The 23,251-nt window shown below is 37.7% G+C and overlaps 1 protein-coding gene across 1 annotated transcript in view; it reads right to left on the bottom strand.

The window, feature by feature from the left end:
* Positions 1-237: 237 nt before the first annotated feature.
* The window catches only part of MMP20 (matrix metallopeptidase 20), a 42,837-nt gene continuing 19,823 nt past the window's right edge, over positions 238-23,251 (bottom strand). The window contains exons 7-10 of the mRNA XM_063095575.1: positions 16,479-16,615; positions 15,362-15,518; positions 1,633-1,736; positions 238-338 (exon numbers count right to left, since the gene is read on the bottom strand). Coding sequence (XP_062951645.1) covers positions 238-338; positions 1,633-1,736; positions 15,362-15,518; positions 16,479-16,615 — 499 coding nt within the window. The remainder of the gene's footprint in view (positions 339-1,632; positions 1,737-15,361; positions 15,519-16,478; positions 16,616-23,251) is intronic.

The raw sequence follows: 23,251 nt of genomic DNA, 5'->3' as shown, positions 1-23,251 counted from the left end.
TGTTGATTACAATTTTGTGTAAGTTGGCCATAGAGGAATTTCTCATTCGTATTGAAATTCTGAATACACAACTGTGAAAAAATGTAGAAGCATATTATTTTCAATGAACTCTAAATTGCTCTTAGAACGGAAGGCCGTGGGAAGAATCCTTATCCTGCGTTATGCTTTAGTCCTTCACATCCAGTTACCAGATGCTTGCAGTCATCTTTATTCCTCAGGAAAGATTAAACTTTCTGTTTAGCAACCGATCCAGGAACTAGATTTCACCACACTAACCACATCTTCCTTCTCTGTATCGTACTTGTATGTTTTTGGTCCTGAAAAGAAGTAAATGTAGCCTAAAAGAGACAAAGTTGAAAGGGTGGTTACCAAAAATGACCTGCGATTATGTAAATGGGAGGACTTGTCATTGTAACTGTCTTGAGGTGGCACCAAAGGAGAATTGGGAATTTTTCAGGTGGCAGTTAAAGTCATCTCTCATCTTACTCTTTGTTCCAGCAAGGTAAGGCCTTCTCCTCGGAATCATCCAACATGCCATGTTTTTTTTTTTTTTTTTTTTTTTGGCGGCTGGCCGGTATGGGGATCTGAACCATGGACCTTGGTATTACAAGGCTGTGCTCTAACCTGCTGAGCTAACCAGCCAGCCCCCAACATGCCATGTTTAATTATGCTTTGTGCTTCTGCTCAGGCTATTCTCCTCCAAGAAGCTCCCTCACCTTTCCTTTGCCTAGTCAAATCTCTGGCCAATCTTCAAAACCCAGCTAGAGTTCCACCATGAAATCTCCAATGACTGCTGCCAATTCTGATCTTTTTCTTTCTGAGATCAGCTCTTGTTATTATTGAGAAGTCTACCACACAATTCAGTACTAAATTAAACATTGTCTTGTTTTCCAGCATCTTCCTCTGTATAGGATGGATAGGCATTTTTCAAAAGTGTTCACCATTCTGTGAGAGCAGAGGCCATGTCTAGAACTGTCTTTGCATTTCTGACAGTGTCCAGCTCTGTGCTACATTCTCAGGAAGACTGTGTTGACTGACTGATTCAAAAGATTCAATTTAATTTATTCAACCCAATTCAATTTAACTTTCCTCACTGTGTGTTAAATTTCAGGAGTTGGTGATGGAGTGGGAAAAGGCACTGGAAAGGTTAAGAGTATGCGTATTTTTTTTTTTTAGTTCCTATTTTCATTTATTAAAATCGTATGTACAGGTATAGTCATGAAACCACCAGTGTTTCCACACTTAGTTGATATAATTCCAACCAAAAGCAAAGACACTTGACATATTCATTCATCTTTATAGCCTGCTGGCAGGGTAATTGTTGTAGGCTATATTTCTGTAGACTATGTGCATGTTAAAGATGAAAAAGGAAACCTGGGTAGACTTTATGATCTAGCTAATGGATTGAAGTTATACTTCTAAATCATTCCATTAGCAAAGAGAGAATTGCAATGGCAGATCTTTTATAGTTACTCTTTCTACTAGATAATCTGGTTAGCCAAACTTATAAAAGAACCCAGGACAAAAATAAGAACCAATGACTCCCATTTGGAAGCCTATTTTCTGTTGTGTTAAAGCAGAGCACAGATTTCTTTTTATAATTTCCAAAAAGTTTTTGGCAGAAACACTCACCATTTAATTCCACAGCAGCATCTATTTGGCCATTTACTCCTGAAAATTCTTCTTCAGTACTCTTTGGATAGTCTTTTTCCATTCTCCTTTTCCGTTCATCATAGCTGGAAGAAGTATTATTTCATAAATAATATTAATAAGAGGTTTTTATTAATTGTAGATGACATCATGCTGGTCAAGCATATTTAGCCAGGGCTGCTCTATGACTTATTTTGATCTCTCTCTCTCTCTCACACACACTCACACACACATGTACACACGCGTGCGCACACACACACACATTAAAAAAATTGGGCTCTTGAAATACCAAAAACAAATTACAAGCCTCTATACTAGTCTCCTCTCTTCCTGAGATTCTGGTACCACTAATTTGGAAGTCATGTGCTCTAAGCAGCCTCTTCAAAAAATTGCCAGATATATTGTCTAGACTCAGTTATTTTATGTATTTAGCAACATCTTTCTGAAACTTTAAAAAAAGATGGCTTTTCAAAAGTAACTTTACTTGTATTACTAATGCCTTATTTACTGTTGTAATTATTTTCTCCCTGTCTGTGTGTGAATTTCTTGGTTTGCCAGACAATTGAAAGCTTTTTATAGGGGCTTTTATCCATGGGCTTAGTGCTATATACTCATGGAGAAAGGGTTGAACAAATAATGCACATTGAATAAATAAATACATGCATGAACAAGTGAACAATCAGTAAATAAGAAACAAAAAAAAAAAACTGTAAAAAAAAAAAAAAAAGCAGAGGCCTTTTAAATCAATTTAATTGCATTTCATTGCTTTTCCTTCTTGGAAAGATTATATGACCGACCAAATAGTAGATCAGGTTTCTTTTTCTGGATCAGCAACCACCATTCAATGCTAACTCTGAAGACTGGTTAATATATCTCTTTGTGATCTAAATTATGCCTTGTGATCTAAATTATGTCTTGTGAAAAAGAGCGTGACTTGGATGAGTCAGCATGACTTGTATGGGTTCAGCATTGGGCAGAGATGACTCTCATCTCTCCGATACTATTTCATTCTAAGTTTGAGAAAGTTCCTTCTTCTTTAGCTCAGAGCTTCAAATGGGGATGTTCCCAGATGAACACTCCACTTCTTTTCCACCAAAAGGTCAGACAATTTCTCCTGGTACTTGGACTACTGGGTAGTTTCCTGTGGCAGCAGATCACAATCACCATCTCCAGAAACGTGGCTCAAGTGGCTGTGACTACATAGGGCAGTGGACAAATCTCTTGTCATTGTGAGCAGGAGTCAAACATTGGGACAGAAGTGTTTAGGCTAAAACTGACTAAAGGGTTGAGCTGCTTTATGGAGTGTTGGGGTTAGGGGTGGAAGCTAACTTTCTCAACATATTAATATATTAACTATAACATTAATGTTGCATTTGGACCTTTTATGTAGACATTGTATAAACAGGGGCCTATATAACTAACACAAGGTTACCTACTTTTCATTTTACCAAGTAAGAACATTACCACGAAACCATCAAAAACCAATTACTGCCTATTTTCATGATCATTTCACAAAGAAAAGAAACTAACACCAAAAAGGAAGAAAGGACATAAACTCAGAATAAAAGACAGCTCTTACCAATAATCTGTCTTTATGCTGCCACATACCGCATCTCCCTACATTTACAGTACTGTGCTGTGTTTCTTACGTTGCTGTGAACTGGTGAAAACTTTGTGATGATTGAGCTCTTTGTTTGTGGGCAGATAGTTTGGGATTTCTGTTATAGAGCAAAGACTACAATGTATGTAGTCAGGTCTGGGTTTGAATTTCTGACTGTTAATCTGCTGGCTTTGTGATCAGGAGAATGTGCTTTGAGCTCTGAGCCCTGGTTTCCTTCCCTGGAAAACAGTGGTCATGAAGACAAGTTAATTTATGCGTGTGCATGCACACACATGGAGGGGCCTGGCACATGTAGCACCCTAGGCAGGCCCAAGCCATGACTATATAGGTTATTTTGGCCCCAAGAACCATTAACTCTGACTTGTTAGTATGAGGTTGAGTCAACTTTGTGATTTGATCTGGGATCCTAAGTCATCAAGGAGTTTAATCTTTAATCTTTAAACATACTTGATCAGGATAATATTTTGCAGTGGTAGGTAAGGTTGAGAAGAGGTGGAAAAAGGAGGGCTAGAAAAATTTGGAGGTGGTCCAGAGAACCATTTGGAGAAGGGGTTAAGATTAGGAAGGTCTGCTGGTGTGTTGATATTGCCAAAAGGATGAAAGAAAAGAAAAGTATATGACAGGATGAGAATCATGAGCATTTCGACTGACAAATAAATGGTGAAGAGAATTGTGGTGGACAGGATGGCCTTTGGAGCTGGATTCAGAGGACATGAAATACAGCTCCACAGGGACCGGTTTTTAGCTGGGTGATCTTAAGTTAATCACATAACTTCTCTGAGACACACTGTTTTTAACCATTAAGTGGAAATAACAATTCCTACCTCTCAAGATTGTTGAGAAGGAAGATAAGAGAATGAGGGAATATGAGAAAATACCCAGCATAATTCCTGATGCCCAGTGAGCCATCAATAAATATTAGCTGAATTTGAAAATTATGGAAAGAAATACATTTTTATTGAGAATCTACTCCATAGTAGGTATCTGCTGAAATTATTGCATACATTTTCTCATCACTGAGGTCTTGTTTGTGAAATCGAAATATCAAGCTAAAAATAATGATCTGTAACTACATATTTCCTTTTGGGCAATTGTTTTATCATTTAATGTTGATTAAAGGTATAGATATTAAATAAACCATTGCTGACTATTAAACTTTACTAGTGATATCATAGTGCCACAAATGTCTGATGTAGTTTTTCAGATATGTCATCTTACTGCCCAATTTGTATCTAAGGATTTGGGGAATATTTTAGTAAAGAGCTTGCATTTTTGTTTTTGTTTAAGCTGACATGCATGCTTGGAACTTAAATTTGTTAGGCATTTCGAGTGTTTTGATTTTGATGATTTCTATCATGTGTCAATGGCATAACTGACTCCACTCTGCCTCTGTTGAAGTGCTAAATGGGGAGTTGAGTCTGCTAAAGGATGCTTAGGGAGAATGTGAAAAGCTATGGCAAAAAGAGGACTTATTGGTAAAGTATCTAAGATTGTTTTAGGAAGTTCCCTCAAGGTGACCTTACCAGTGTGGGTCAAAAGGGACAATGAAATGGAAATCTGGAATTCCCCTTTGAAGTTAATAATCAACTTCTAGCCGGGAATCACATGGCTTCGTGAAGGAAGAGCCCTTTGTAATTTACACTGGGGAAGGGCAGGAGGAGAGTGATCAGGAATGAAAAGAAGACAGAAGAGGGAGAAGCTGCCATGAATCATCCCAGAGGAGAGTCAGGAAGCAGGACCCCATGAGGAAAATGACTGTGGGAAGATTCTGGAAGAATTTGTAACAGCATGGAAAATTGTCTATGCTATGATAGTAAGTAGAAAAATGTCAGGATACAAAATTGGATAGTTAACTATTTTAAAATGGTAATACCCCTAGAAAGAAATAGAAAAAAGAAATTACATGATTATCAAAAGACGTTGCAAATGGGTTCAGATCCCTGTAACGGCCAGTCACCACCACACACATACAAAAAGATGCTGCAAGTGTTGGCAACTGGAGGAATTTCTTTTCCTTTCATATTTTCCATGTTTTCTATAATGAACATAACAGGCTGTCCTTGGGCCCCTTCCTGCTGGGCAGTCTCATACTTTTACATGGCCTCAGTTGCCACCTGATTATACAATGAATTCCAAAGTTATCTTTCCAGCCTGAGTTCTCCTGAGCTCAAGATCTGCATGTTCAACTCTCTTCTGGGCATTCCCATTTTGGGGTTTCACTAGAATGTCAAGCTCCACATGCACAAAATGGAACTCCTCTTTATTCTCCTAATTCTGCTTCACTTCTTAAGTTTACTATTTTGGTAAATAGCAAGATGGAAAACCCATTGATCAAAGCAATGACCCTCAGGTAGTCAATCACCAAGACCTAAGATTTCTACTGCTTGAAGAATAATCAAATCTACCCTAAACCTCCAAACTCACCATCTCTGGCAGAATCATTGCAATAAGATTTTTTCTCTCTTATTTAACAATTCACTGTTTCTTTTTAATATATTCACAGAATCATGATACCATCAACACAATCAAATTCAGAACATTACCATCACCTCAGAAAGAAATTTCATGTCTTTCAGCTATCACTTTCCAACTCCTCCTCCCCACCTCCACCCTTCATCCTTCCCAGCCCTAGACAATCTTTAATCTACTTTCTGTCTCCGTAGACTTGCCCCGTTCTGTACATTTCATGTAAATGAAATAATTTAATATGTGAATTTTTGTGACCAACTTTTATTTAGCATAATCCTTTCAAGATTCATTCATGTTGTAGCATGTATCAATAATTCATTAATTATTGTGGCCAAATAATATTCCATTGTACAAATGATCACATTTTATATATCCATTCAACAAGATGAAAATTTGAATTGTTGCCACTATTTGGCTATTCTGAATAATGCTGCTATGAATATTTGTGTACAGTTTTTGTGTGACATATGTTTTTATTTCTCTTGGGCATATACCTAGGAGTTGAATTCTGGGTCAAATGGTAATTCTATGTTTAACTCTTTTGAGGAACAGGAGATTGTTTTCCAAAGTGGCTGCACTAATTTACATTCCCAGCAGCAGTATGAGGGTTCTGATTCCTGCATATTCTCCCCCACACCTGCTACTATCTGACTTTTTGATTACTGCATCCTAGCAGGTGTGAAGTAGCCTCTCATTGTGGTTTTGATTTGCATTTCCCTGATGACTATTGATGTTGAGTATCTTTTCATGAGCTTATTGGCCATTTGTCTATGTTTTTTGGAGAAATGTCTATCCAGATTCTTTGCTCATTTAACTGGGTTATTTGTCTTTTTATTAATTGAATCCTTTATACATTCTAGATATAAGTGCTCTATGCGATATATGACTTATAAATATTTTCTCCCGTTCTGTGGGTTGTCTTCTTACTTTCTGGACAGTATCCTTTGAAGCAGAAAAGTTTTTAATTTTGATGAAGTCCAATTAGTCTAGTTTTTCTTTTTGGCTCATGCTTTAGGTGTCATATCTAAGCATTCATTGCTAAATCCAAGATCATGGAGATTTATCTCTATATTTTCCTCTAAAAGTTTTATAGTTTTAGCTCTTACATTTAAGATGTGTGATCAATTTTCAGTTAATTTTTGTATATGGTGTAAGGTAGGGGTCCAACTCTGTGCTTTTGCATCTGGCTAGTCACTTGTCCCAGCACAACTTATTAAAGACACCATTCTTTCCCCGTTGAATGGCCTTAGCATCAACTGGCCATAGACAGATGGGTTTATTTCTGGACTCTAAATTTTTTTCCATTGATCTCTACATCTGTCCTTTTGCTTATGTTACATTATCTTGATTACTCTTTCTTTGTAGTAACTTTTGAAATCGGGAAGTATGAGTTCTCCAACTTTGTTGTTCTTCAAGATATTTTGGCTATTGTAGGTCCTCTGAGTTTTATATGAATTTTAAGATCAACTTGTCAGTTTCTACCAAGAAGGTAGTAGTATTTTGAAAGTGATTGTGTTGAATCTTTAGATCAATTTGAGAAGTATTGCCATCTTAAAAATACTAAGGCTTCCAGTCCATGACCATGAGATATCTTTCTGTTTAGATCTTGTTTAATTTTTTTCAGCAATGTTTTATAATTTTCAGACTATAAGTTTTCCGTTTCTTTTGTTATATTTATTTCTAAGTATTTTATTCTTTTTGATGCTATTGCAAGTGGAATTGTTTTCTTAATTTCATTTTTAGACTGTTCATTGAGGTTTATAGAAATTGATTTTTGCATTGAACTCATACCTTGAAATTTTGCTGAACTCATTTATTAGTCCTAATCGTTATTTTAGAGTATTCTTTAGGATTTTCTTTGTGAAAGATTATATCATATGCAAATAGATATAATTTTACTTTCTTTCCAGTCTGGATGATTTTAATTTTATTTATTCTTACTTAATTGCCCTGGTTAGAACCTCCAATAAAATGTTGAATAGAAGTGGTAAGAGTGAAATTTTTTGTCTTGCTCCTGATCTTAGCATCCAGTCTCTCACCACAGAGTATGATGCCATCTGTAAGATTTTCAAAAATGCTCTTTATCAGTTTGAGAAAGTTTCTTTCTATTCCTAGTTGACTGAGCATTTTTATTATGAAAAGGTGTTGGATTTTGCCAAGTGATTTTCTGCGTATACTAAGAAGACCATATGGCTTTAGGTTTTTATTCTATTGATATGGTATGCTACATTAACTGATTTTTGGATATCCAACCAACCTTGCATTCCTGGGGAAAAATCCCACTTGATTTTGGTATATGATTCTTTTTACATGTTGCTGGATTTGATTTGCTAGTATTTTTGAAGGTATTTTGCATCCATCTTCACCATAGACATTAGTCTGAAGTTTTATTTTCCAAGATTTTCTTTTTCTTTTTGGCAGCTGGCCAATATGTGGATCTGAACCCTTGACCTTGGTGTATCAGCACAGTGCTCGAATCACATGAGCTAACTGCCAGCCCTTTGAAGTTTTATTTTCTTGTGATGTCTTTGGTTTTGGTATAGGGTAATGATGGCTTCATACAAGGAGTTAGGAAGTGTTTTCTTCTCTTCTACGTCTTAGCAAAGTTTGTGAAAAATTGCTATTAACTTTTCTTTAAATGTATTGGTACAATTCACCAGTGAGCCATCTGGTCCTATGCTTTTCTTTGTAGATAGTTTTTGATTATTAATTCAATCTATTTACTTGCTATAGGTCTATTCAGACTATTTCTTCTTGACTCAGTTTCACTAGTTTGTGTCTTTCTGGGAATTTGTTCATTTCATTTAATTTATCTAATTTATTGGCATACAATGACTTATAGTATTACTTTATAATCCCTTTTATTTCTGTTATTTCAGTAGTAATATCCCCTCTTTCATTTCTGATTTTAGTAATTTGAGTCTTCTTTACTTGGTCAGTCTAGTTTGTTAATTTTGTTGATCTCAAAGAACTAACTTTTAATTTTTCTGATTTTCTCAAATTGCTTATTGATTCTCTATTTTATTTATTTCCACTGTAATCCTTATTATTTACTTCTTTTTGATTATTTTAGATTTAATTTGCTCTTGATCTTCCAGGGTCTTAAAGTGAAGGTTATTGATTTGAGATCTTTCTTCTTTTTTAGTATAGGTGTTTACAACTGTAAATTTCTCTCTGATCACTGCCTTTGCTACATTCCATAAATTCTGAAATGTTGGATTTTACTGTATTTTATTTATTTATTTGTTGTCTTTTTCGTGACCGGCACTCAGCCAGTGAGTGCACCGGCTAGTCCTATATAGGATCCGAACCCACGGCGGGAGCGTCGCTGCGCTCCCAGCGCCGCACTCTCCCGAGTGCGCCACGGGCTTGGCCCAGAAATGTTGGATTTTAATTTTTATTTATTTCTGTTTGTTTTCTAATTTCTCTTGTGATTTCTTCTGTGTTCTATTGGCTGTTTAATAGGGTATTGTTTAATTTCCACATATTTGTAAGTTTTCCAGTTTATCTTCTGGTATTGATTTCTAGCTTTATTCCCCTGTGATCAGAGAAGCTACTTTGTATGAGCTCAATTGTTTTAAATTTGCTGAGACTTGTGTTGTGGCTTAACATATTGTCTAGGCTGGAGAATATTCCATGTGCATTTGAGAAGAATATGTATTCTCCTCTTGTTGGGTAGAGCATTTTACAGATATCTATTAGGTGTAGTTGGTTTACAGTGCTGTTCAAGTCTTCTGTTCCTTGTTGGCTTGTCTAGTTCTATTTATCATTAAATGTGTGGTACTGAAGTCTCTGACTATTATTGTCCCATTATGGATTTCTCCCTTCATTTCTGTAAGTTTTTGCTTCATACATTTTGGCTCTCTGTTGTTCGATTCATATATGTTTATAACTGTTATGTCTTCATGTTAGATTGGTCCTTTTGTCAGTATAAAAAGTCCCTCTTTATCCCTAGTAACTTCTTAAGTTTTAAAGCCTGTTTTGCCTGATATTAGTATAGCTATTTATGTTTTCTTATGATTGTGGTTTGCATGGTATATTTTTTCCATTCTTTTACTTTCAATTTGTATCATTGAATCTAAAGCATGTCTCCTGTAGACAGCAGATAGTTGGATCTTGGCTTTTTAATCCAGTCTGATAGTCTTTGCCATTTGATTGGTTTGTTTAATCCTTTCTCATTTAACGTATTGATAAAGTTGAGTTTATGTCTGCCATTTTACTTTTTGTTTTCTATATGTCTTATATATTTTTGTTCCTCTTTTCCTTCCTACTGCTTTCTTTTGCATTAGTGAAAATTTTCTAATGTAACATTTTAATTTCTTTTGGAATTTTTTTCACTATAAATTTTTGAGTTATTTTCTTAGTGGTTGCTTTAGGGCTTATCATATACATCTTAATTTATAAATATCTGCTTTAGATTTATACTAATTTAATTCAGTGAAATATAGAAACATTACTCCTATACAGCTGTATTTCCTTCCCATCTCTTTTGTGGTATTATTGTTATACATATTACATCCTTTATGTTACAAGCTCAAAATATTCCTTATAATTACTATTTTATGTAATTTAATGTATTTTAAAGAAGCTGAGAGAAGAAAGAAGAGCAAGTATACATTTGCAGCTTTTGTTATATTAATCTTCTTATTTATCATTTCTGGTTCTCTTCTTTTGTCCTGTGAATTTGAGTTCCATCTGCTGTCATTTCTTTAGCCTAATACAGTTTTGCTCCTATCCACCTCCTTTGTGCTGTAATTGACATATAAATTATATTTCTACATGTTATAGCCCCAACAATATAATTATACACATTGTTTGATATAATTGTTTTTTAAACCAGTTAAGAGGAGAAAAAAAATGCATTTATACTAATTTTTATAACTACATAATAACATTTACTGGTGCTGTCTGGTTTTCTGTGTGGGTTTGAATTATTATCAGGGGCCACTTGCTTTCAGCCTGAAGAACTTTCTTTAGTATCTCTTGTAAGGCAAGTCTACAGACAACAAATTCTTTCAGTTTTTGTTTATCTAGGAATGTCTTTATTTATCCTTCATTTTTGAAAGATACCTTCCTAGATATAGGATTCTTAGTTGAAAGTTTTTCCTCTGAGTACTTTGAATATACTTTCTACTGCATTCTGCCTAACTAGTTTAGCTGGCTTCCAGTCTTGTCCTTTTTGTCCAGTCACATTGCTGCCGGAGTGATATTTTTATAACACAAATCTAGTTGGGTTACTCCCTTATTTAAGATATTTAAACATGTCCCTCTTTTCTACAGAATAAACATTGATCTTTCTAGAAAGGCACTGGCCTCCCATGATTGATACTCTTCTCTCCTTGGGCCACATCTCTCATTTTTAGTTCGTGTTCTGGTCATACTGAACTGCTCGAGGTTTTCCCCACATTTGCAGGCGATTTTGTGCATCAGTGCCTTTGTTTCAATTGCTCTGTCTGCCTGGAAGCCACCCACCCCCACCCCACTCCTTGCCTGGGAAACTCCTACACGACTCTCAAAATGAAGCTCAGTCATCATTTCCTCTAAGAATTCTTTTCTGAGACCTTTGCCAGAGTTGGCTGTTTCCTCTTTGTTTTGGTCCATTGATCTCCATGCAGTCTTCTGTTAGGGCACTTTTGGCACTTGGATTCTGTTAATTATTTATACATATATATTTACTCTCAACTGTAAGACCTGTTGAGGTCATTAATAGCACCCAACATAAGTGCTTATTTTGTGATAGGCATTTCACATTTTTCTCATTCAATCCCACAACTCTTTGAAGTAGGTACTATTTTCACCTCTATTTTGTAGAGGATCAAACTGAGACAGAAAGGTGATCCAGATTGTCAGGTGATTGCTGGTAGAGTCGAGATTAACACCAGGGCTCTCTTACTCCTGCCCATGCTCTTAATTTGAAAACTCTATGCCTTCTCTTGAGTGTCAGGGGCCTAGTACAGAGCCAGACACATAATCATGCCCAATTAATGCTGGTTGAATTTAGTAATTTGGTGATAATTTAAGACATTAAAAAAGATTTTGAACTCTACTTCATCTTGCTTATTTTTACTAATTACTATTTATTTCTCTGTGGTGACTAACTATAAAATCCTTAAATAAAAATACCCCTTTCCAGTGTTCCTGGGGCAGTCAGGAAGGAGAAAATATGGGAGATATTTCCTACTTTGCAGTAATGATGCCTCCAGTCTATCTGTATAGAAACAGTCGTTTGGGGTGGCAATATGATTGAAAAGGGGTGGGACATGTAGATCACTTTACATAAAATCACTTTACATAAAATTCAGAAATCATTGACTATCTCAAAGAATGATGGAGGCGATGGTCCCCGCTCCCCAGCCCTCAGTAACCCCTTGATGTAGCCACTACTCTGCTGTTGGTAGGTGAGGGAGAACATCTAAAGGGAGAAATTAGAGACAGATAGTGGAAGTAATGTAAAGAAAGAAAAACTGATTGAACCATTAGGGCCTGCTAGAAAGAGAAAAGGAAGGAATAAAAGTGAATGGCTATATGGGGAAGGAGTCCCCTTGGGGTGGCAGTTTAACCAACAGGTCATTTGGTGATGTGGTATGTAATGACATCAAGATGGTAGAACCTCCTTTTTGGATTTCACTTTGTATGCTGCTCCCTTGTAAGTTGCTAATACACTGACACATGGGTTCTCATCTGAGACCCTAAACCAATGTGGCCCCAAGCCAACCTTCAGTTCTCTATGGAGAAAGTTCCTCAATCGTTTTCTCACAGCATTTCATTCACTGACATTGGGCCTAAAGTCTAGGAGTTCATGGAGAATTTCCCTGATATCCAGAGACTTTTCTTCCCTTGACACATTATTTGTGCTGCAGGCTGATCTAGCATGAGGACCAAGGAAGAACCTGAGCAATGACTAAAAGAAATAAGACCTAACATTGTCAGTGGATGTCAATATAGTAAAATTCTTATTCCATAACTTGAGGCTTGCAGCCTTCTGTATTTCTGAGTGTGGCCATATGTTTATCTATAAAGTTCTGTTTCCTTTGCCTTCCCCCCACAGCTTCCTCCATCTGAAGTGGGGATGCATTGACTGAAGCTTCACTGACCACCTCAAATCATGAGGCAACCACAAGAATGGAAGCCACGTATTGAGAATAGTGGAGCAAAACATTAGAAGGAACTTGGGTCGCCAGTGACCACAGACCCATCACGTTGACTCTTAATCTGTTAAACTTCAGACTTTTACATATGTGAGAAAAATAGACCCTTATGTGTTTAAGTCACAACAATTTTTGGGTCTCTGTTACTAGCAGCTGAATGCAATTTCTAACCAATGTAGGGCTTTGCATGACAATAAGATGTCATACACGTGAGGCCCTGCAAAACACAATGTGCAGAATTCAGGGAGGTTTATTAATAGGGCAGATATAATAGCTTTTTCTGAACTTTTGAGCTGTTTGTCTTACTCCTTAGTGCATACATCAGTGTGTGTGTTAGTGTGTGTAAAGTGGAAGACTCCCAATGTTGAAGGGATTGTCTACATTTTGCCAAAAGTAGTACTTTCAGTCCAACAGCAGGGGCCTTTCGAAAAGGAAATTCGCTTTGACCAGCTCTTTGACTGGCTTTCTGCTTAGAGGAATATTGAGATTTAAGCAATCAGTTGTTAATTATTACAACTTTTTAGGCAATTACTTGTTAATTACCACAGAAGCTCTTACTATTACTGAAGAGTTACTCTTTTTTGAGCACACCTACTATGTGCCAGACATTGCGCTGGACATCTGCATGTATTATATCACTTAACACTCTCAAACCTGGGCAGGCTAAAAGTGCCTACACTGGTTTCCTTTCGCAACCAGCAAAATGAGCTTGTTAACATTTGAGTTAATACCCCAGACCAACTTTTCAATGAATCTTTTTAATCTAGATCATGAAAGACTTTCCCTTAGTAGACACTCACAGAGGCCCAGTTGGAAAGGTATAGTATTATTTCCTCTGGGGACATCAGGCATCTTTAAAATCAGGGACCCTCTCTGTTCCCAAACTAAATTTTACAAAGACTTTTGAACTTCTACCCTCAACTCTTGCCTTAGCTATTAAGCCTCAATCCAGCCTGACTGGAGCAATAGGCTTTACTGTGGGTGCTGGTAGGTGATAGATTAGTGCAAACACCAGTTGATAAATGGAGAAGAGAGATAATGGGAGAGTGGATAATCTCCCCAATGAGAATCAGGCTGTGAACACTCTTTAAAAATTAACTGGATAATCCTAACATAAATGCCCTCACCCCCCCCCCCATGCTTATACATGCATCTCTTGATCTTGTTCCCTGAAAATCACAAGGGGAATCAGATTTTTCAATACCTATCTTCCTGAGATGACAGCCACTTTATCTTATAGAAAGCCTTGGGAGAATCATCCTCTGCCCAGGATGGTCTGAGAGGAAAATAACCTAGCTTAGTTATTTAAATGCTGGTTTGGAAGTGACAACTCATGACACCACATAATACTTTGAGCGATGCTTCCAGGGCTCTCAGTGGCCCTGAAGAGTCAGTAGGCTCCACATTTGTTTAGAATTATTTTTTGTGAAATAATTTTTCCTCGTCATGAAATATATGTGTGCTCCAGTTATATTACTTTCTTAGCTCAAAATCAGGGAAGATGATATCGGTCAGGTGGAAGAAAATGACATATTTACTTGTAAATTTCTTTTATGCCACATAAATGGTTATTAAAAATAGGTGATATAAAATAAAATGGCAGCCCCTGGATCAAAGTTGGGTGGTCTCCTGCTTCCATCCAGACTCTCTCATGGGCCTAAGGTGTTTAGCATGGTCATCTGCTGAAAATCTGTTTTTGCTTCTCTCTTTTGAAGTTCAGGGAAACGGGCATTGCCAAAGAGAGAAGTGGGAACAGAGGGAATGTGTGCAGAGGCAGAGGTGGTCTTTGAAGGAGCTTGGCAAAGAGGTGCACTCATTCCTCAACATCAGCCAACTAAGGACAGAAACTCAGTAGGTGAGATAAGGTATGACCCTGTGCTCAGTGACTGGATGACAGATCATGCCTTATTCAGATATGCCTGTAATAAGCTCCTGAAGTACAGGCATGGAAATTATGTGTGGTTTCCTTTGGATCAGAAGAATCTTCATGTCTAAGTTGGATAAAAGGGCCTAGCTATAAGGCCATTTCCTTTCAGCAGAACTTTCCTTCAAACAGTCCCATAGTCACGACCACATTCATTTTGGCCCCAAATCACAGAGTATTCTGAAATGCATTGATGCTCACATAACAGCACAGTCACCTCCCCCTGAGGCAATCCAAGTGGGTAGTTAAATATTTGGGGATGCTGCACCCACTTTTTTAGGCCACTGGGGGGTCCAGTTAATGAGTGCATTGAAAGATCAGGATGTTTGGTGTATTAGAGACCAAACAATGGGATTATCAAATCAATGTTTCACTTATCTTTTGGATGGTTCTGTATCTTGAAGACAGTCAATCATCTGTACATGGCACCCCAGTGGACAAAAAGAGTCAATGGGCCTGTTGCAAACTTGCCTTGCATTCTTTCCTGCAAAAGTTTTTTTTCCCCTTCCCGTGAATACATCTGGACAATCAAAAGGAGAAAAGCCATACCTGTAGTATTCATCTCCCACAAAGAAAAGGGTCTTCTGTGGCTCCTTGAGATAGACGGCAGCATCTATTCGCTGCACGTGCCTTGGGAACCCAAAGTCATAAATAGTCCGAGCAGGACCTTGCATTTGGAATCCTCTTGTTATCCAGTAGTGGGGCCCTGAAAACAGAAATTAAAATTATAAAAACTCTGTACCAGTTAGCGATGCATTTCACTCATGAAGATTTCTATGCAAGATTGTGAGTGGGGCTAGTTCAAAGGATATTTGCCATTACTGTAACCCAATAGGAGACATAAGCCTTAAACTATTTAATTCAGTAAAAGACTTTAAACTTCGCTGAAGGCAAAAAGTCCTAGCTGTGCCTTAAGGAAGTGGTAATATTTATCTAATTGTGTCTTACATTTAACACATTAATTTTTTCATTTATAATCTCATTTCATCGTTATATACGTACCTATGAGAGGGAAGGGGAAGTAGCATGCAAATGCTTATATTGGCACCAGCCTTCTACCCTTATCCCTCAGCATCAAGTTATTGGATAACCTCCATTGGCTAGTCATTGTCACAACACAACTTCAAGGCTGATAATACTATAATTTCTTTGCAGAGGAAGAAGTAAAGGTTCAGAGAAGTTAGATAAGTTCCCAAAGTCACTCAAATAGTAAAGGGCAAGAGCCAGAGATTGGTATTACGTATGTCACTTCCTGAAGTCACAGGCATCCTTCCTCTCTTAGTTGCTTCTGAGTAAGACATAGCAGCAAGGAGATTGTTTACCTCACATTGGGTTCCATGTTGGCTTTTGTTAATTAAAGCTTCTACAAAGAGCATGCTATACCACTCTGAGCAGAGGTCTTAGAGGCAGGGACCAGGTTTCTAGCTCCTTGGGCACCATCACCTAGCATGGTGCCTCTCTAGGCTATAAAGCTTGGTTCCAAGAACAATTTGATATCACCATCATTGCTTTCATTATTACAACACAGTATGAGGGAATTTTTACCCAACCTGAGAAGGAGCAACCAAAACATGTTCCACAATCACTGAACAAAGTCTGTCAGAGCTGGATATGCCAAACAGATGGGGCACTGTGCCCCTGCCATTTCTAGTGATCTGTAGGGTACCTTTGAAGAAGTAAGCAGTGCCCCTCTCAGCCACTTCGTAAGCTGCATCCACATTGGACATGAGCTGGGGGAAGGAGCTGGTGATAGTGCTGGGCCGAATTCCCGCCATCAAGTGAACCTGTCGTCGCCAGAAAATCCTATTGCATGTTCCAAAAGAAATCAAGACCAAGGGTTGATTTAGATCTTAAATTGCACATAGACTGAAATGTGCTGCAAGCCAAACTTCAGAGGCTCTTGCTAAATACCTTTTGCCCTTACCTTGTTTTGAAGGAAAACCCAATTTTTTTGACCTTAGTAAACAGTTTCTTCTCCCTTTTCATTGTCTCAGCATCTCTGGAATACCCTTCCTTTCATTTATTTAAGGATGTTCAAAACATGGAAGCATATAGCAAAAACATAGCATGAATGATTTAAGCCGTGCACCCTCCTGTTCCAAATATTACTTGATACAAATTTCTCTTTCCTATTCAGATCTTTTAAAAATTAAAATCTCACAAAGATAAATATGATCTGGAAGGGGAACATTGTGAATACTATATAAATGAACCAAAAGTTTGTGGTTGGGTAATGCTAATTATTTTTTTTAAATGTGGCAAAAACATTAAAAATCGTAAGTCATGGTGTTTCCTACATAATTGTCTATTGGAAGTTGTTTGCATCTTTGAGACTGATGGCTAATTAACAGAAAATCTAGTATACACACATTAATTTAAGGTTTAGCAGCTTATCCATCCACTTATCCAATATTATTTTCATAAAATTGTTGCAGCATACACATGAAGGTACTGGGTTGAAGCTTCCAATGTAAATATGGTCTATTTTGCATTTTAGAGATGAAAATTGTTTTTCTAAAACATGAATAATTTACTTAGCTCCTTTAAAGTCCAGAAACAATGTATAAGATTATTCGTGGAGAGAGAAACTGTAATTAAGTTTTGACATTTAGGTTTCCATGTATAATTAGGAACTCCCCAAATCTTATGTTGAGTTTTCCTGTTCAGTTAACATAATACATATTTACAGAGTACTTATCACCAAGCACTGGGAGAGACATTCACAGATGAAACACTGAATAAGATCCAGGCCCTGCCCTCAAGATGCTTACAGTCTAGTAGTAGAAACTGATAAATAATTAGGCAATTATAATTCAGAGTAATCAGTGCCACAAAGAGTTAAGTTCAGGATGCTTTGAGAACACATGGGAGGGACACCCACTGCAGGTAGGGGTTTAATGATAGTGTCCCTGAAGAGGCAATTTAAGTTGATGATGAAATCTAAAGAGGAGATATATTGGGAAGAGAGAAATATTTCTTCATATTTCCTAAGAGGCATCAAGATGAAGAAGGAAAAGCACATTGTGTTTCAGAAGTGTTCCAATTCCACTGCTGACCAGCATCTCCAAATCTCAGTTTCATCATCTTTTAAATGGGAATAATAATTCTCTGGCCAATTTTATGAGATCATTATGAGGATCAAATGAGATAATGCATATGAATGTGCATTACAGACTGTAAAGTGCTGTAGGGGTAGATACTGTCCATTTTAAAATTTGTTATTTGCCTAGGCCTCAATTATCCACTAATTGGGCATCCACCATAGACAATACACAGGGTGCCGGGAGTCCATTTAGGGGTACACTGCCTCACCCCCAAACAGAACATATGTACTAACAGATGAAAAACTGAGACCCTGAAAGGCTGATGGGCCCAAAGGTCACTTGGTGGTTAGGGGCAGGCAGAGCCTGGATTCGACTCCAACTGTCTTGATTTTCATCACATACCCTATCTCATCTACTTGTTCATTTTCAGTCTTGTGATTTCTGGGTTTTCTTTACTTATAACTCGACCCTCTGTGCAGTCAGACCCGGTCTTTCCTGAAGGCAAGAGGGACCCCTTCTCTTTTCCTTCCACCACCTCACAATGAGCATAGTTTTAAGTATCCAAAAGAGTTCAGCAACTTCTTGGGTTAATTGGGTACCTGGTGAGAAATCTGAAAAGCAAGTGTTTTCCAATTAATTCAATTTAATACATAGCTGTGAAATGCTGACTCTATTCAAGTCACATAGAGCGTGCATTTCAGGGGATTGGAATGGTCGGGATGAGGAAGGGGGAAATTGGGAGGCAGAGGAGCAGGTACATCCTCTGAAAACTAGGCTCTACCTGAGTTACGTCTCTGGCGAGGGGTGCTGCGCTTCCAGCTGCTTTTGCCTGGGTCACTCTGAAGCAGGGATATATTTTCTCTCATTTCTTATTTAAAAATCAACAATTGACTCTAGGCAAAATTAAATCCTACTTTTCATTTGAAGTTACAGAACACTGATGTCCTGAATGACTCCACATGAGAGGTAGTGAAGTGTAGTTGTTAGAGTTCAGGCAAACCGAAAATGTACTGTTGCAACTTTTCATGGGTGGTAGAATCTTAAATTCTTACTAAATAAACCTTGATTTAGGATTTTGTAGGGATTGTGAGGACTAAATTGACGTAGTCATTCTATTTAGAATTGGATTTAAAGTATGGTTTTGTGTCCCAGGGGACATTTGGCAATATCTGGTGACAATTTTGGTTGTCACAGATGAGGATGGGCAGTGCTATTGGAGTTTAATGGATAGAGGCCAGGGATGCCATGAAACATCCTACAATGCACAAAACAGCTCAACACAACAAAAAGTTAGCTGGCCCAAAATATCAGAAGTGACAAAATTAAGAAACCCTGGTTTAAACACTGTTATGACATATTATAATGCATATACTGTATGCATAAGATAGAAATAAATGCTACCCATCACTTACATAAATTATCACAAATTCCAAAAAGAATTGGTAATCATGAAAATTTTCAGTAACTAATGCAGAAAAATTATGTCTGGTGGGTAATAAAACAATAACATACTCAGAGGATTTCCATCCTTAGAGCTATAGATCACGGTAATAAAGTTAAATTCTCAAAGAAAGTTATAGCAAGTAACCCCCATTACATCTGTAAATGAATTTAAAATATAAGCAAAAAAAAAAAAAATATGAGCCTGTTGAAAAAGAACAGCTGCAGTATATATTGGAAACTGCTAATGAAAATAGATATACAGATCATGTCGATAGTCTGTAATCTGATTGCAAAACAATGGAGCTTACTGATATTATAGATCTCCTGATTAAATATTTAGCTGTGCTATTTATCTTTATGTAGCCAGTAGCTAACGCTGTGCCTGGCATGTAGTCAGGGTGCAATAAATATTTGTTGGCTAAACGAATGAGTGCCAGAGGTTTGAGCGGAACTTCTTTGATCAGTGATTTCATATTATCTGAAATTTTTATCCCCTTTTACTAAACAACAGTAATGAATTCATCAAATTTGAGATTAGGTCACTGATAACCTTCACCTGGCCTATTGCAGATCTTTTCCAGGCACTTTCTTTTCATCCTTGGACTTAACATAGTGCCTGGCACATCTAGGGACCCGATTCATGTTGTTGAACCTTTGGTTTTTTTTTTTTTTTTTTTAATTAGAGCCAACCATATTCACTTCCCACCTACCTAAGCTGATCTCATCAGTCTCTCATTCTCAGGAGATGCCTTCGCCTCCTACTTGCTGGACTCTCAAGGCGATTCAGCACAAGTTGAATGGATGCCCTTATTTCCCATCCTCTTCAATCCCACACTCTCCTTGGCTTTTCTCTTCTCTGTCATCCTGGCTGCTATTTTCGGGAAGAGGTGTCTTCCTTCTTTCTATTTTTTGATGCTCTTAATTTAACTGCTGCTCACTCCCCTGAGATCAGGCAATGTGGTGCAGTGAAAGAAAAGAGGGATGCTTGAAACCATGTTTTATTGCTGGATGTGTGACCTCATGTGAGTTACTTTATTTTTCTGAGACAATTTCCTTCTGTCACATAAGAGTGAGAATAATAATATCTGCACAAATATTTCAAAGGATCAATTGAGATAATGCATATGAAAGTGTCTTATAAACTCTGGACTACTCTTATGATTATTTGTAAATACTTAAAAAAGACATTTTCACTCTACAAATTTATTAATCGATGATATGTAAAATGTAAACTTAGAGTTTATCAATAGAGCTAGGTTTCCTTCTAAATTTGTTTCACCGGAGACTTTGAAGTACAAACTATTATGTCATTGGTAGAGAAGCCGTTCATTTCATGGGGCTCACTAACTAGGGCTGTTTATCTCAAAATGCTTCTGAAGCCAAGAAATCAATGATGCACTATCCACCTCCCTGCACCCAAGAAAAATACAGCTTATAAAATTAAAAACCCATGTATAGAGCATGGTGTGGATTAAAAATAGTCAAAGCTGCGCAGAGTGTTTCTGAATTAAGAATGTTGATACCCATGTGAGGAGCCTGATGGGATCCATATTCATAAGCCATAACTGCGAACACATAAAGGGCCCAATCCTCACTCAGAAGGACAGAGTTGGGAAGAAACGACTAGTCAGGGATCCTAGTTCACCTTCTACCTCTTTGTCTGAATTCTTAATACAGCACATCGCAGAGAACTGGTCTAAGTAGATACAGTGCCATTTGTGGCTTTCAATGAAGAAAACTTACAGCCAGAAAAGACAAAGCCCCAGGGAGAGTGTGAGGGAGGAAGACTTCCTCTTCGGTCGTGCAGGTTTTCCTCAAGCCCTGGCATCCCCGGCTGCTATTTCACACGTATTATCTAACAGTGGTGGTTACTGATTTTACTGTCCCTCCTTCCCGTAGCATTTTGCATATCGTTTTCTTCAGTGGCTCCTTTTCATGTCTTCAGACATGACCATTTCTCATCTTTGAAATCCTTTTCTGACTCTGCTGCCTCTCCCAGCTTTATCTTAGCCTAACTTCTTTTGTTATTAACAAGATTCTCAAATGAAGGACCCTTGTCTCTATTTCCATTTCCCCCAACATGTGCTCTTTAACCCCCCACAACCTGGCTTCCTTCCTCACTCCTCTGCTGTAGCTACATTTCTTAATTATCCTGCCAGTTGGCTCCTTTTCTTCAGTTCTCAATCTGGTAAACTTGGCAGCAATTTCTACTGTTGATCGCTTAAAAAAAAAAAAAAAAGATAAGCCTCTTTTCCCTGATTTATTTGGGACTGTACCACAGGGATTTTGTCTCTGATGTCAAGCAGACCAAAGTTAAAATTCCAGCTGGGGACAATAACAGCATGGATCAAATGGGCAAATGTCTGTAAAATGCTTAGCGTTGACACACAGCACATTGTAAATGATCATGAAATGTCAGTTATTATTATTACTATTCTACAATTATTTTGAATGCTGCTTCTCTCTGGCCTTTGTTGAATCCTCTTCTCCACTTCTGTCCTTTCCTAGGCTCATTCCGTAGACTTCTTTCCTTTCTCTCTTTAGAGCTGCTATCCATCTTCATATCTTTAACTGCCTTTTCCATATGGGAGATTTAAATCCAGGAAGTCTCCAACTCTAACTTCTTCCCTGAGCATGAGCATTTTGTATAAAACCCTACTAGAATTGTCATCACATTAAATCCGACATATCTAACACTGAGTTTTTCTTCCCGTGTCCAGCAAATCCTGTTGACTTTCCCATCTATTTGGCGAAGAAACCACGCTGTTGTCCTCTCAGCCCTGAGGCTGCCACCCTCTCTGACTCTTCCATTGTTCTCTTCACCACACTAGTGTATCCTAATCTAAGATACATAACATCTTTCAAAATGTGACAATTAGTGAGTGACAAATTTTTTTGAAATAAAAAATTGTATTTCGAGAAAAAACAAATGGGGAGAAGCATATCAGACGTTTTTGGGGAACCTAGACAGTCTAGGAACATCTTCCCCTTGTGGCTGGTGACCCAACTTGCAGGCAGAGAGCCCGGGAGCACAGGCACAGCTCTGAGTGCCTCTCTTGCTAAATGAAGTGCCTAACAGTCGAAAGGCATATGTTCATGTAGGTTAAATTCAGTGTTTTTCTTGGTAGTTCCATTTCAGAGCCAGAACATTTTCTATATTAGTGATAGGATGGACTCTGGACTGGGAGCCAGAAGGCCTGGGTTGCAGTGCGGGATCTGCCAGGCTGAGAGACCCGGGCCTTGTTTCCTTACCTCTAAAATGAAGAATTTGGACACGATCAATTTTTATGCTTATTCCATTTGTAGAATATATTATTCTCCTAAGGTCTATAACTCATTGTGATATTCTTGATATTATCCTTAAAATTATATTGGGTAAAACCCCAAATAATCTGAGAGATGCAAATATAATTTGGTACAGCTGCAAATCCAGTCACTTCTCTCTTCTCTTCCCTAAGCGCCTAAGAATAGCTGAGATAGCCTTAATATTTTGTCATCTCTTATAAAGAGTAAATGTATGTACATTAAAAAATCTATATACCTTTCAACTTATTATATCTGAAGTTCATTTTTCTGCAAACAGAACATTTGAATGTACTTTTATACACTATGGAGAATATCTAACAATCTCATGGTGACTTTAAAAGGCACTGCATTCCATCTCGCTTTGGAAACAAACCATGTGGTTACTATGTCCACAAGCTGAAACGTCCCATCAACAGATTTTTATTGATGATGGGGAATTCCAGGCTGGTGAGTGGGAGAGAACAGACTGGGAGCTCTTTCATAATCAGTGGTTCCCTGGCTGTTGTTATAACTGTGGCTTGAAAGAATTCTTTGTTCTTTGTTTGGGTTTAGCAAGCACTTTGGGACTTTTGGTGGCAGCTGGCAGGGGCTCGGATTCATAGAGTCACGGAATTCTAGCTCTGATGGCACTGTAGGAGGCAGTAGA

This window comes from Cynocephalus volans, chromosome 4 (genome assembly GCF_027409185.1).
Source record: "Cynocephalus volans isolate mCynVol1 chromosome 4, mCynVol1.pri, whole genome shotgun sequence".
Taxonomy (NCBI): Eukaryota; Metazoa; Chordata; class Mammalia; order Dermoptera; family Cynocephalidae; genus Cynocephalus; species Cynocephalus volans.
This window is presented reverse-complemented; position numbering and strand designations above follow the sequence as displayed.